General features: G+C 44.1%; 1 protein-coding gene across 4 annotated transcripts in view; it reads right to left on the bottom strand.

Annotated features, from left to right (window-relative positions):
• Positions 1 to 1,806: 1,806 nt before the first annotated feature.
• Erich1 (glutamate rich 1) overlaps positions 1,807 to 13,845 on the bottom strand; it is a 74,600-nt gene continuing 62,561 nt past the window's right edge. For 3 of the 4 annotated variants that reach the window (XM_015999765.3, XM_076553684.1, XM_076553685.1), the window contains 3 exons: positions 9,875 to 10,306; positions 6,707 to 6,901; positions 1,807 to 3,360 (listed from right to left, as the gene is read on the bottom strand). In XM_015999765.3, coding sequence (XP_015855251.2) covers positions 3,284 to 3,360; positions 6,707 to 6,901; positions 9,875 to 10,306 — 704 coding nt within the window. In that variant the 3' untranslated portion in view covers positions 1,807 to 3,283. The remainder of the gene's footprint in view (positions 3,361 to 6,706; positions 6,902 to 9,874; positions 10,307 to 13,845) is intronic. The other variant, XM_006981272.4, reaches the window with a different exon arrangement.

The following is a 13,845-nucleotide window of genomic DNA, read 5'->3' as shown; positions in this document are numbered from 1 at the left end:
TTAACGATTCTGTGTATACATTTTCTTGATGTATTATGTCATGACACCTCATTAAATGTGAGTTTTGGGTGGAAATTGTGTCATCTTTGATTAGTTTTATAAGTCCCTCTCTTTTATCAGTCATACCAGGACACTAACAATAACTATACAAGAAATGCTGACCATGGACAAAAATTGTTGCTTTAACTTTTTACGTGCATGAATGTTTTATACACACACACACACACACACACACACACACCATGTGCACACTTGGTGTCTGCAAAAGTCAAAAGAAGGCATCCAATCCCCCAGAACTGGAGTTATGGATGGTTGTGAGCTACCATGTGGGTACTAGGAACCGGACCTGGGTCCTCTGGAAGATCATCGACTACTTTTTAATGCTGAACCATCTCTCTCCAGCACCTGCTTCAACATGTTATATTGCTTCATGTAAACCTTTTGATTTAGCTGTGTCCTTTAACACAACTAAAGAAGCCGTTTCTTTAACGGCATTATACTAAGTATCGATCCCTCCAGTAAAAATGGCAGGTTGAGAGGCACTGGCAGCATTGATATGGTCATCCATCGCCAAGCTGATGTAAAATTAGCACCCCGGCTCTCCAGACTTCTCTCAAGAGACTTTCCCCTCTTTTCAGTCTGTCTGGCTATAGTCTAGTGAGACAACTCACTTTGGACCACGCCCCCTCACTGCACATCATATCTACCAAGATTTCCCTTCATCAACAAATTCAATATCAGAAAATGGTTTTGCCCCCTTCCCTTTTTGCCATTAAAGTTGTAACCATCTAACTAGCTTTTACAATCGAATCTGTTTGAGTTGTAACTTAATTTTTTGGGGAGGGGGTTAAGGGGCTGGAAAGATGGCTCAGTGCGTAAGGGCAATTGCTGCTCTTTCCCCCCAAGGACCCGAGTTCATTCCCCGCACCCACAGGGGCTCACAGGCATCTGTAACTCCAGTTCCAGGGGATCTGATGATCTCTTCTGGCCTCCATGGGCACCAGGCACAGACATGCGTCAGGCGAGCACTCCAACGCTATTTGTTGCGAATCTGAACATATCCCTCAAAGGGTGCTCTCTCGGTTATTTGACTTAAGGAGAAAAGCAGTCACCTGGCCTCTGTTTACAGACTCCTTTCATCCGTAATCTTTCCTCTGTGTTTTAGATGCTGTAGAAGCCATGCTGGGATTAACAAAACGATAACAGGTAAGGGACTACATGTAATTTTATTATGAAAATGAACTGACGGGGAAAAGAAGGCAGGGAGGGCTTGGGGAAGTGAGGGCTGTGAAGTGCGGTGGATGACGCATGGCGTGGCTGAGGGCAGAAATACCTTTATTGCTCAGATAAGGACATTTGTCTGTCTTCTAACGCTGAACACCTGTCGTTTGCACCAGGCGATGAAAACGTCACTGATAACAGCTGCATCCTACTCTCAAGGCACCAGGAGATGTTGCAACACTGATGGACGGCGCTAACCCAACTGTCTGTGTGTGGGAGACAGCACCCCCATAGAACTAAAACCATCAATGTGTCCAGGTATCAAGAACACGTACAACATGTGACACATATTGTCATTCATAGTGTCCACACTTAAGCTTCCAAGTTAAAAAAAAAAAAAGAAGTCTGTTGGTGGTGGTGGTGGTGGTGGTGCACACCTTTAATCACAGCACCCGGGGGACAGTGGCAGTTGGATCTCTGCGAGTTTGAGGCCAGCCTGGTCTACAGAGTGAGTTCCAGGACAGCCAAGGCTACACAGAAAAACCTTGTCTTGAAAAACAAACAAACAACAACAACAAACATAAATAAAAGGAAGAAGTAAGGAAACATTCTTATTGTTTTAAGTAAGTTCATTTATAATTTTGTGTTGGGCTACCTTCCTAACTGTCCTGGGCAGCCAGTCTCTGAGCTATGTGTTGAACACCTCCGATAAACGTTTCACTTTTAAAAGACTCAAATTGAGGTGGGGCGGTGGTGGCGCACACCTTTAATCCCAGCACTCGGGAGGCAGGCAGAGCTAGGCGGATCTCTGTGAGTTCCAGGCCAGCCTGATCTACAGAGCGAGTTCCAGGACAGGCACCAAAACAACACAGAGAAACCCTGTCTCCAGGGGAAAAAAAAAAGATTCAAATTGAGCAGGATGGTGACACAGACTTATAATGCCAGGGCAGGGTCAACCGTGGTGCCAGGGAGAACTCATTACTACTCCAAAATGAGTAGACATGAAGTTCATTTTATTCATATTATATTTTCACGGATAGAGCTAATGACTGGTGAATCTGTGTCTTCCCCGGCACCTGCGCGGTCAAGTGACCAATGCTTTTAGAACTCAACGTATAGAAACTGGTGGCTGTTGCCTTGATACAAAGAAAGATAAAACAAGAAAAACAGATTCTTTATACCATTTCTAATGTCGACAAGAGGGAAGAGAATAAGTTCAGTTATAACCAAACTATTTAAACTTTTTGGTAGCCAGGTAGAACTTGTGATTAATATGGTATTTAAAAAGTATTTAAAATGCCATATAGCATTTTAAGAAGTATTGTTTCGTGTGTGCATGCGTGTGCATGTGTGTTTGTGAGTGCAGGTGCACACACGCCACAGTGGACATCGGAGAATAATGTTCAGGAGTAGGCTCTTGAGAGCAGGTCCCTGCCTTCCGCCTTGCTGAGGCAGGGTCTCTGTTTCTGCTGCTGCGCTGCAGACTTCGGGTGAGCTGGCTGGGGAACCTCCAGGAAATTCTCCCATCTCCCATCTTGCTGTAGGCATGCTGGGATTACAGATGTGTGCCATGGCAAGAGCTTTGGGTTTCGGGGACCAAACCCCCAGCATCACTTGCATAGCTAGAGTCCTTACACGCTGGGCCACCTCCCTAGGCATTATGGTTTTCAGACACAAGGTGATTTTTTTTATAACAAATATGATAACTTTAAACTATATTGTTTATTTAATAAAATGTCTGTTTTAAATTATTACAAGCATTAGAAAAAATCTATTTATTTATTTTTTTTTTTAGAAAAAATCTATTTATATAATAACCCAATACATATGTAACAATAAGCAAGTGAAACACTTCAATTTTACCCCAATTTCTCACTTAACATCTTACCAACTATATACAAACACAGAAATAAATAATAAGGTAGAAATGTCTTCAATGTCTCCGGTTTGATTCACAAAGAAAATAAATCTTTATGTACAAGAATGAAGTCTCAGTTCACCCATATTTGTATTTAACATCTTCTTGTAAATAGTAGATAGCTCTTCTTAAAGAGGTACTGTTTTATTCACTGGCTTTTTGTTCAGGAAGAATATGTGTGATCCAATAATTAAAGAAAGCTGAGATTACTCTGGCATGGTCTGTAAGGCAAAAACAGAAACAGAACAAACAAAGAATAAAATCATAAATAATCATTATTTTATAGGTTTTAGCTCTTTGGACCCTGAGAAAACCCTGAATCATCTAATAAAAAGCCATCTCGGTATAAAAATCAGCTGACGATGGTACACTGCAAACAAAAATATAAAGAAAATAGCAGTTTGGGTCACGGAAAGAATCAGAATCTCAAGTGGTGTGTACCGGGAGTCGCACAGCCTCTGGCTTTCATGGTGGCAAAGCTGTGCCAGGACAGCCAAAACTCGGCTAAGGAGACAGGGTACACAGCCAACATCACCTGCCAGCCGTCCTGTTCCTGCCGAAGGACTCAAGGCTTTTCTCAGATACCTGCCTTTCTAGTTACCTGGCTGCACGCGAGTCACAGGTCCCAGAATAGACACATCTAGAGTTTAGTTTAGGATGGTTCTCCTTCTGCAGTCCACAGCTACAGAGAATACAAACTAACTCTAAGTCTGGAGGTGGAGGGTGGGGGCAGAGGGGACTCCTCCCCCAGTCTGGCCAAACCCTGGGCTACCCTTGATGTGGTCCATCTGAATCTTTACTTCCAAACCACATAGTATCTAGTATCTGGGAGATCTGGTGCCGGGGGTGGGGGGGTGGGGGGGTGGGGGGGTGGTGGGGTGGTGGTGGTGGGGTGGGTGGGGTGGGGTGGGGTGGGGTGGGTTGGTCCAACTTCCCCTTTATTTCCTGTAAACCCTCTGAGCTCCTCCTAAAACTTTTTTTTTCTTCCTTTTTTTTGCCTAGGGATAAGGTGTTTGACCTCTCTAAGTTTCTTTTTTTCTCTGTTGGGATAATGTAAGGAAACTCCACACACTGAATACAGGGAGCTGAGTGCAAATATCCCTACCTTGTCCCTAAGTGTCTGAGTGTGACAGAGGCCAGCTCAGCAAATGGCAGCCTGGCTCATAAAGGGGTCTATGATAACAACAGAACAAGGGGGTGTGAGTCCAAGTTTTCGTTAGCATCTGTATGGTCCTAACATCCTGAAGGCAGCGAGCCTGTGAAAGGTGTGGAGTTCTTTTCCAGTAAAGCCTCTGTCGTTTCAGAAGAGAATCCCCAAGCTGCGGGGAGAGAAAGGAGATATGGTGGGCAGGATACATGTGCCTGCTTTCAAGTTCAGACCCCAGAGATGGCAGACACAGCTATCAGACTTCATAGGCTCATTTATAAAGAATAAAACCTAATTCCAAAGAGTGACACTGGCCAAATCTCCTTAGGCAAACCTGGTATTTAAGAATATCGTCTAGTTGTGAAACTTTATTTCACCAAATAGCTTGACATTGAAACAATTTTAAGTGCATAGCCTACCCCATGCTTTGAGGGAACCTGCGTTACAGAAACAGGTCCGTGTATAAGATTCAGTTCTGCCGGGCAGTGGTGGCGCACACCTTTAATCCCAGCACTTGGGAGGCAGAGCCAGGCTAGAGGCCAACTCTACAAAGTGAGTTCCAGGAAAGGTGCAAAGCTACACTGAGAAACCCTGTCTCGAAAACAAACAAACAAACAAACAAACAAACAAAAATTTCAGTTCTATCAGGTGCTTGTGGCAAATGTGCCTGAAATCTAATCCATCCAGTGATCTTAAGAACCAGTGACTCACATGCAGTCTCCCCGTGAGCACACTCTAGATGTGTTCAGGATACACACATGAAAGTCTTAAGTGCCAGAGCAGGACAAGTAAAATTAATTTCATCTCATAAAAAATTCCCATTGGTTTAACCTAATAAACCTAGCTTTATATAGTTTGTTTTTAAAAACACTTCTGGAGTGTGTGTGTGGTGTGGTGTGTGGTATGTGTGATTATGTGGTGTGTGTGGTTTTATGTGGTGTGTGATGGTGTGGTGTGTGGTTATGTGGCATGTGGTGTGGTGTGTGGTCAAGTAGTGGTGGTGTGGTATGTGTGTTGTGTGTGGTGTGGCATGATGTGTTGTGTGGTTATTTGGTGGTGGTGTGGTGTATGGTGTGTGGTTATGTAGTGGTGGTGTGGTATGTGTGTTGTGGTGTGTGGTGTGGTATGATGTGGTGTGTGGTCATGTAGTGGTGGTGTGGTATGATGTGGTGTGTGGTATGATGTGGTGTGTGGTTATGTGGTGGTGGTGTGGTGTATGGTGTGTGGTTATGTGGTATAGTATCTGTGGTATGTGGTGTGGTATGTGTGATGTGTGTGGCTATGTGTTGTGTGGTGTGGTGTGTAGTGTGGTAAGTGTGGTGTGTGTGGTTATGTACCTGTACGTGTGCATACAAAAGCTGCAGGGAGACTTCAGGAGTCTTCCCTGATGGTTCCCACCTTACTCTTTAAGATAACACCCCTTGTTGAAATGAAAGCTCATCATTTGGATAGGCTGGCTGGCCAAGGATCTGGGATCTGCGCATCTCTGTGCTGGCTCCCGGAGATGTGTTCATTCCTATCCTTCTAGGTGGGGCCTGGGGCTTCACATCTGGGCCCCCATGAATATCTAGCAAGTGCTCATACCTGCTGAGCCATCTCCTTAACCTTGATTTTTTTTTTAAATAGAACCTTTTGCAGTTCCGCATAAAACCTTCTTATGGATATTTAAATTTGCCAAATAATACAATAGGCATGATAAGGCAACCGGCCGCTGGCCTGTCAGGCGGCGGTCCTTGCTTTCAGGGGAGCATCTGAAGGCCCTGTCTTCCCCAGCACACACCTGGACTTCCCATGAGCTTCTCCGGCCCCACGGCCTCCTTCAGTTTCTTTGCCGTCTCCTCTCTGGCCTGTCGCAGGTCATTTTTGCTCAAGCCCCTCAGGACTCCTCAGTCATGGTCACAAAGAAGCCTCTGTCCTCTCCTCTCCCCTCAGCTGCATCCAGGTGACCACAGACCCTCATACTCCTCTATCCATCCCTCTGGACAGACAGACCACACACCAGGCCTGATACCCACATACTACAGTTTGCATAGAGTGGGGACCGAAAAAGATTGGAGAAGTGAGAAAAGGAAAGATCACCATAGTAATCCAACACTCGTCCTAACCGTCCCAATGATAAGATTTTAATACAGCATCAAGATCTTCAGAAGACAGAAAACTTCACCCTCTGCCAAACTGACAGAGAAGAAAAGAAGAAAAATGAAGTATTCCACTCCCAATTAAATTCAGAGCCCCCAAAACTGATAACTCAAAGGCCAAAACTTAGATGGCATTTATGTTTTTGCATACACGACGAGGCATCTTTTTATGCCAACCAGAAGCACATGAAGCCCCTTTCTCTGAATGTTCTATCCTACAAGTATCTTTTTATGCTCAGATCCGGGGGAAGTCCTTGAGTAGACACTGCAGTACTTACTTACCAGGAGGCATCATGCAGTGCTCTGGGAACATCTTCAGAGCGCTCTGCAGCCTCTCAGTGTCCTGCAGGAGCAGCAGAGTTTTCATGTGGTCCAAAATGAGCACATCCGAGGGAGGCATGCTCCGAGACTCAAGGAGGCTCAGCAGCTCTTCTGTGGTTTCTACACACACAGCTGGATCGATGTCTTTGGAAGTATCTGAAAGAAGTCACGCAGGATCTTAGAGTCAAGATAAACTTTCACTTCCTTAAGAGCCCTCACACACACGTTCCGCTTGCGATGAGATGAGTGAGATAGAGCAAGCTCCCAGGGGAGAGCTGGAATAGAACTCTGGAAAGAGACAATAACGTGCCACTGTTGGAACGACACTGCAGAGTCAGCTTGTGTGTGTCTGATCTTTTAAACGCCTTCCAAGCATAACACAGTGCTCCGAGTCAGAGACAACAGCAGGAAAAAACAGACAGGGAAACCAAGCTCAAAGTCATGCTATGGGGCTTTACAACCATTGGCAACAGACCAAGAGTTCCGGCTGTTCAGCACGAATAGAAAACCCACCCAAGAGGCCAGCTTTGTTCTCCAAAGGGCCATTGAGCTAGGTGGCTGTCTTAGAAAGATAATGGGTTTTTTTTTCCTTTGGCTCTTTTAAGGTCTTTAAACTTTCCGTTTATTTACTTACTATTTTTGGTCAGCACACTAAGTATGGGTTTCACTTATTTTTCCCAGGCACACCCAGCGCTCATTTGCCTCACCGCTGCCTTTGCCCGCAGCCATCGCCACTCTTGCTGGTTCCTAACTTGTCCTCCTTCTGCTTCCATGGTGCATGTTCTCCGCACCTGCTGCTGTCCCCCCTCCCCACTTCCTTCGCCTCATGGTCCCCTTTCTACTCCCATGTCCTGGACACACACACACACACACACACACACACACACACACACACACACACACACACAAATTCATATTTCCGTATGGGAAAAACAATGGCAACGTCTGCATATCTGAGTCTGGCTTGCTTTGCTGAGCATCACGAAGGTCTTAGTTCCAGTTTCCTGTAAGGGGCACAGTTTCAATCTTTTTTTGCAGCTGGACACAATTCCACTGTAGTATGCACCATATTTTCTCGGCCAATATCAGGGTTTTCTTTGCCACGGGCTTTCTGTGGCTGCCGGTGTGTCATATGTGATGGTGTCTGTATTAGTCCTTGTGGTAGTCTGAATGGTAATGGGCGACACAGGCTCAGAGACTGGAATGCCTGGTCGCCAGGGAGTGGCGCTATTGGGAGGTGTGGCATCGTTGGAGGAAGTGTGTCACTGGGGGCGGGCTCTGAGGTTTCAGAAGCTCAAGCCAGGCCCAGTGTCACACTTTTCCTGCTGCCTGAGGATCCAGACGTAGAACTCTCAGCTTCTTCTCCAGCACCATGTCTGCCTGCACACTGCCATGTCCCACCATGAAGATAATGGACTAAACCCCTGAACCTATAAGGCAGCCCAATGAAATGTTTTCCTTCATAAGAGTCGCTGTGGTCATGGTGTCTCTTCACAGCAATAGAACACTGAAGAAGATGGTCCTGCTGGAGTATGTATGTCCTTTATCACTTTGAGAAGCCCAGTTATCATCTCTAGAAACAGCTCCTGCCCTGTTTACCCTCTTCCTGAGTTACAGTCATCTGAGCGTTAGACCTGCTGTGTTGGGCCATTTCACAAACAATTACACGACTATTTTTACATTAGTATTTAAACAGTCACTTCTCACAGGACTATATACTTCTCAGTTGTACTCTTAAGAACATTTCAAGCCGGGCGGTGGTGGCGCACGCCTTTAATCCCAGCACTCGGGAGGCAGAGCCAGGTGGATCTTTGTGAGTTCGAGGTCAGCCTGGTCTAAAGAGTGAGTTCCAGGAAAGGCGCAAAGCTACACAGAGAAACCCTGTCTCGAAAAAACCAAAAAAACAAAGAACATTTCAGATCTGGCTGAAATTTGCATCTAGTACGCCCACTACCTTTTCCTAGACCCCCCAGTGAAACTATCCAAATGGGAGTGCAAACTTCCAGTGCAGCTTATTCTGAGTGTGATCATGGTGGATCCTGACTGGCACGTGCTCTTTCTGGTCCTTAGGTCAACTGCTAATAAAATAGTATGAAAATGAACAACTGTCAACTATGAGGATAAACCTTTATATATATATATATATAGTTTCTAAAAAATGCTTCCTGAAAACTCAAGCCAGCAAGCTGTATATGAAAAGTAAAAGTAAGTGTGCCTCCAGGAAAAAGTCATGGCTCTTTTATTTTTCTGGTGGCTAATAAAATGAGCAGCCACTCAAAGCTGCCAGCTGGGATGTTCTTCATTTAGAAACACAGCCTCGAACACCAACATATCCCAAAGCCTAACTCTAGAGAGGTAATGCTCACAAGTTCAATCCGCACGTGGAGCCCCAACTTCACAGTGGGAGCCCCAACTTCACAGCACTGGCTGTGGTTTCCCACAAAGTAAATAGGAGAAATAACATGTAGGAGTCATGGGCTAATATAGTTACATGTTAGAAAGAGTTGAAATGTTCTGGGTTTTGACTTGAAACTTAACTATTTACTTGGCATACTGTGATGGTTAATCCAAACTGTCAACTAGAATCAGCTGTGAGATGGTCCTCTGGGCAAGTCCATGATGGATTTATTGATTAGGGCTAATTAAAATGGGAAGATCCACCCACTGTGGGTGGGCACTGTTTCAGACTGGGACCCTGGACTGTATAAAGAGGAGAAAGAGAGATGAGGACAGTCATTCACTGTCCCTTCTTCCTGACTGTGAGCGCCATAGGACCAGCTGCCTAAAGCCCCTGCTCCGACTTCCGTGAAGACCTCTCTTCATTATATGTAAAATAACATGTAAAAGCCAATATGCCCCTTCTTCTTCCTTAAGTGACTTCTGTCAGGCATCTTATCAGAGCAATGAGAAAAATAACTAAGACTAATATTTGCATGTGTTTTATACAGTAACAGTGTAAGTATTTTACCACACTTAGTTTTTGTTTTTTGTTTTTGTTTTTTTTTTTGGAGCTGAGGATCGAACCCAGGGCCTTCCACTGAGCTAAATCCCCAACCCTACACTTAGTTATTTTTCCTAATACTAAGTGGATGTCATTATTCAAAGGAAAACACGGATAGGGACACTTACCATCATAAAAATAAATTTCTTGTGTTGACTTGAGGAAACTCAGGAGGCTGTCTGTCTTACTGTTGGCGAGTTCGATGTCTTCCTGGGTGGGGCCTGAGACGGAGCCCTGCTGGTCACCCTCGGCCTCTCCTCTCTCACCGTCTGCCTCGCTGCTGCTCTCAGGCTGGTACAGGAAGGTGATCCCGAAGGCCTTGACTAAGCCGGCCGCTCTCTTCCTCCTCAGCTGCAGCTTCTTTTTCAGCTTCCTTCTCTTGTTTTTGCTCATCTTGGGGGCATCCGGATGCTCTGGATGCATTTTCTCTTGTGAGAGACCTGGCTGCCTCTCTAGTTCTGTTTGCTTTATAGCAACATCATTGAGGTTTTTAACGTTTTTCTTGGATTTGCGTTTTCTAATTCTTTTCCTTTTTGGTTGATCATGGTGATCCGGCTCTGCTAAAAAATTCAAATATGGTAATTTTTAGTATAACAGAACCATAACAACCACATTTAATTTAATACATTTTCCACCAGGATTTTTACAGAAATTCCAACAACTTCCTTCAGTGATTACTTTACCTTAAGTGATCATACCACTTAAACCTTAGTCAGTATAAACTACAATTCACATGACTAGCCGATTCCCCCTGCCCTACCAAAAAAAAATATACACACTCACAGCAATTAGAATTGGGACATCTAGTGCGTTTTTTAGGGATATGATTGTTATTTTATTAGTGAAAAATTTAATCTCCCATGGTCCTGGAATAAAAGTGTATGAACTTTTCTTCCTTCCTTCCTTCCTTCCTTCCTTCCTTCCTTCCTTCCTTCCTTCCTTCCTTCCTTCCTTCCTTCTTCCCTCCCTCTCTCCCTCCCTCCCTCCCTCCCTCCCTCCCTCCCTCCTTCCCTCCCACCTACCTACCTACCTACCTATTTTGTTTTTTGAGACAGGGTTCAGGTTCTCTGTGTAATAGCCCTGGTTGTCCTGGAACTAGCTCTGTAGACCAGGCTGGCTTTGAACTCACAGAGATCCACCTGGCTCTGCCTCCTGAGTGCTGGGATTAAAGGCGTGTGCCACTACCACCTGGCTTAGTCTTCTTATTTATTTGCTTACTTATTTTTCTTGAGATAGTGGCTTCCTATGTAGCTGAGACCAGGCTGGCTTTAAATCTGAGATCGTCTTGCCTCAGTCTCTAGCTGTCTGCCTTCAGAATGTGAGTGTTGTAGTGCTGAGCGGGAACAGACATTTACAGTTGACTGCAGGAGCTGTATGAGTAATCTACCAATGAGAAACACAGAGCTATCTCACGAGCAGCACAGTCCTCCACAGTGACAGGGAAGAAATGTTGCACGCGGGGTTAGGTGGGAGAACATCCAGTGTATGTGCAGTTACTAACAAGAGGAAGGTCCGCAGCACAGAACTGACTCCTGGAGAACGTGTATGGAGACTCCTGAAGAATGTATATGGAGACTCCTGGAGAATGTATATGGAGACTCCTGGAGAACGTATATGGAGACTCCTGGAGAATGTATATGGAGACTCCTGGAGAACGTATATGGAGACTCCTGGAGAACGTATATGGAGACTCCTGAAGAACGTATATGGAGACTCCTGAAGAATGTATATGGAGACTCCTGGAGAACGTATATGGAGACTCCTGGAGAACGTATATGGAGACTCCTGGAGAACGTATATGGAGACTCCTGGAGAACGTATATGGAGACTCCTGAAGAATGTATATGGAGACTCCTGAAGAATGTATATGGAGACTCTTGAGAATATATATGGGGACCATGAAAAAATATGACACAAAGTTCTACATTTCATCACACACACATCTTACACGTTTGAAGGTCACTAAGCACATAGGCATGGACGCCACATTCTTCTCATCACACGTAACTCATGAACTACAGGCCCTGCCTGACCACATCCACAGTGCAAAGCCTGCCTATACCCTGTGCTTTGCTTTTCAGATAGTTTTGAGTTTTAGAAAATTCTTGTTTGAGATTTCTGAGCTGTACACTCTTAAGAAACCAAGATAAACCAAAGTGCTCTTACTGACCACACAGGAAATGACCTGGAGGGTCCCTTTCTCTGTCTGCATACTGGAATCTTTATGTGCAGCTAATTCCCAAGGAGATGCATAAGCAGTTTCAGTGTGCCTTATCCACCGTGAAAATGCACAAGACATGTCTTTGAGTGAGCGTGAACCTTTCTTTCTCACCTGACATAAATCACCCCTCAGCTTTGTGTCCTTGTCGGGTTAGATGCTGTGTTGTGGGAACGGTGAACAATCCCATTGCTATTTTTGAATGAAAGTTCTCAGTTTTCTCCTGACACACTTAGCAACGGTATCTATGAAACCTACTGCTATCTCAAACTTGACACGAGGCCAGAACTACTGCTCATGAAATCAGGGTATTAGATTACGGTCTAGCTCATAAATTGCTTTCCTTAATCACGGGTGGATTTCTGAATAGAGTACGTTTCCATTTCATTTGCAAGTAGGCACTGAAATCAGGGGCCTGCTAAGTGTGGCTACAGATCAATGTTGATTTTAAGTATCACTGAATTCCTGACCATTATTAAATATTCATAGCACCAAAGTGACTGCTGTTTGTGGAACTGTTTTTCTTGGGTTCATTTCATAATAGGGAAAAAAATTCTTACTGGTATCTTTAGAAATATTTAATGTCATTAATTTGGAGAAGGGAATCTAGAGATATTTTATCATCTCAAAGGAAGGGCACATTTGGGAGCCAGTGTGACAGTCTCCGGTGTGTGAGTCCTCACTGCTCACTAAGGAGGGGGGCAGAGGCTCCTCAGTGCTCCTCAGGCTTTCATGGCCACCTCCAGGACTACAGCTAGCTGCCAGCTTTGTCCTCTGTGGCTTCTTCTTCCAGCGGTCATACCATAATATGAATGGCGGTCACACTGAGAATGATTACAACATTGATCTGCTATTTAAAAAAAAGACAATAAAGTAGCTGTTCTAAAAGGCGGCAGTAGCAAAACAGGTCTCAAATGATGTATTTACTATACTATTTTCAAATCAATACATGTGTGCTATTGAAAAGGAGAACTTAAAAAGTCACTGTTAACCCAGACGTGGGAAGTCCACTACGGTCACTCGGGATGAGATGAGTGCAGATTGCTTGTACCCTGCTGTACTTATATTATTTCCATGTTTGGAATACTGAACATACACTGCTTTACAATGAGGAAAGCTTATTTTAAACTTGATATTTAAATAATAAGTTCAAACTTATTATTATTTAATACTAAGTTTAAACTTATTTTAAAATTATGCCATCTCAAAATGTATAGACTGCCACTAAGTCCTTCTTAGATGTAGATGTTAACTATGTCAAGAGGTAAGAAAATCAATAGTGAGCATTTATCTTAAGTAGGTAGAGGTCTAGGGATACAAAACTGTGGACAGGGATATAGCTCAATGGTTAAGTATCTGACTAATATAAACGAGGTTCTGGGTTATCACCAGCAATGAAAAGTAAAATGAACAACAAATATATATGTTTATGTTTATATTTATATAATATGTTTATACATATATACATGCACACACATATGTATGTATGTGGATGGCTGTTTCTCCATGGTGTGGTATGAATCTCTATAATCCCAGAAGTGGAGACACTAAGGAAGGACAGTGGGTAGTATCTAAACTAGTATGAGCTATGTAGTGAGATCTGATCTCAAAATAACAATAAACAAAAAACATAAGCAAGCAAGCAAACAGCAAATTAGAAGGAAAACAAACACAAGAACAGCAAATAGAGAAAAAGCCATAATCACTGACGTCTTAAAGAAACCCTGACTGACAGTTGTTGAGATGTGTCAAGGAGAGCGGGAGGAAGGCACAGCTAGCAACATCAGGACACAGCACACTAGAGGACACCTCATTCCGGTCAACGACCCAGCTGAAGGATGCTTTGACCTACACCATACATCCAACAGGCTAGACAACCTG

This window comes from Peromyscus maniculatus, chromosome 17 (assembly GCF_049852395.1).
Source record: "Peromyscus maniculatus bairdii isolate BWxNUB_F1_BW_parent chromosome 17, HU_Pman_BW_mat_3.1, whole genome shotgun sequence".
NCBI lineage: Eukaryota > Metazoa > Chordata > Mammalia > Rodentia > Cricetidae > Peromyscus > Peromyscus maniculatus.
Note: the sequence above shows the minus strand (reverse complement) of the source record. Positions and strands in the feature narration are given on the sequence as shown.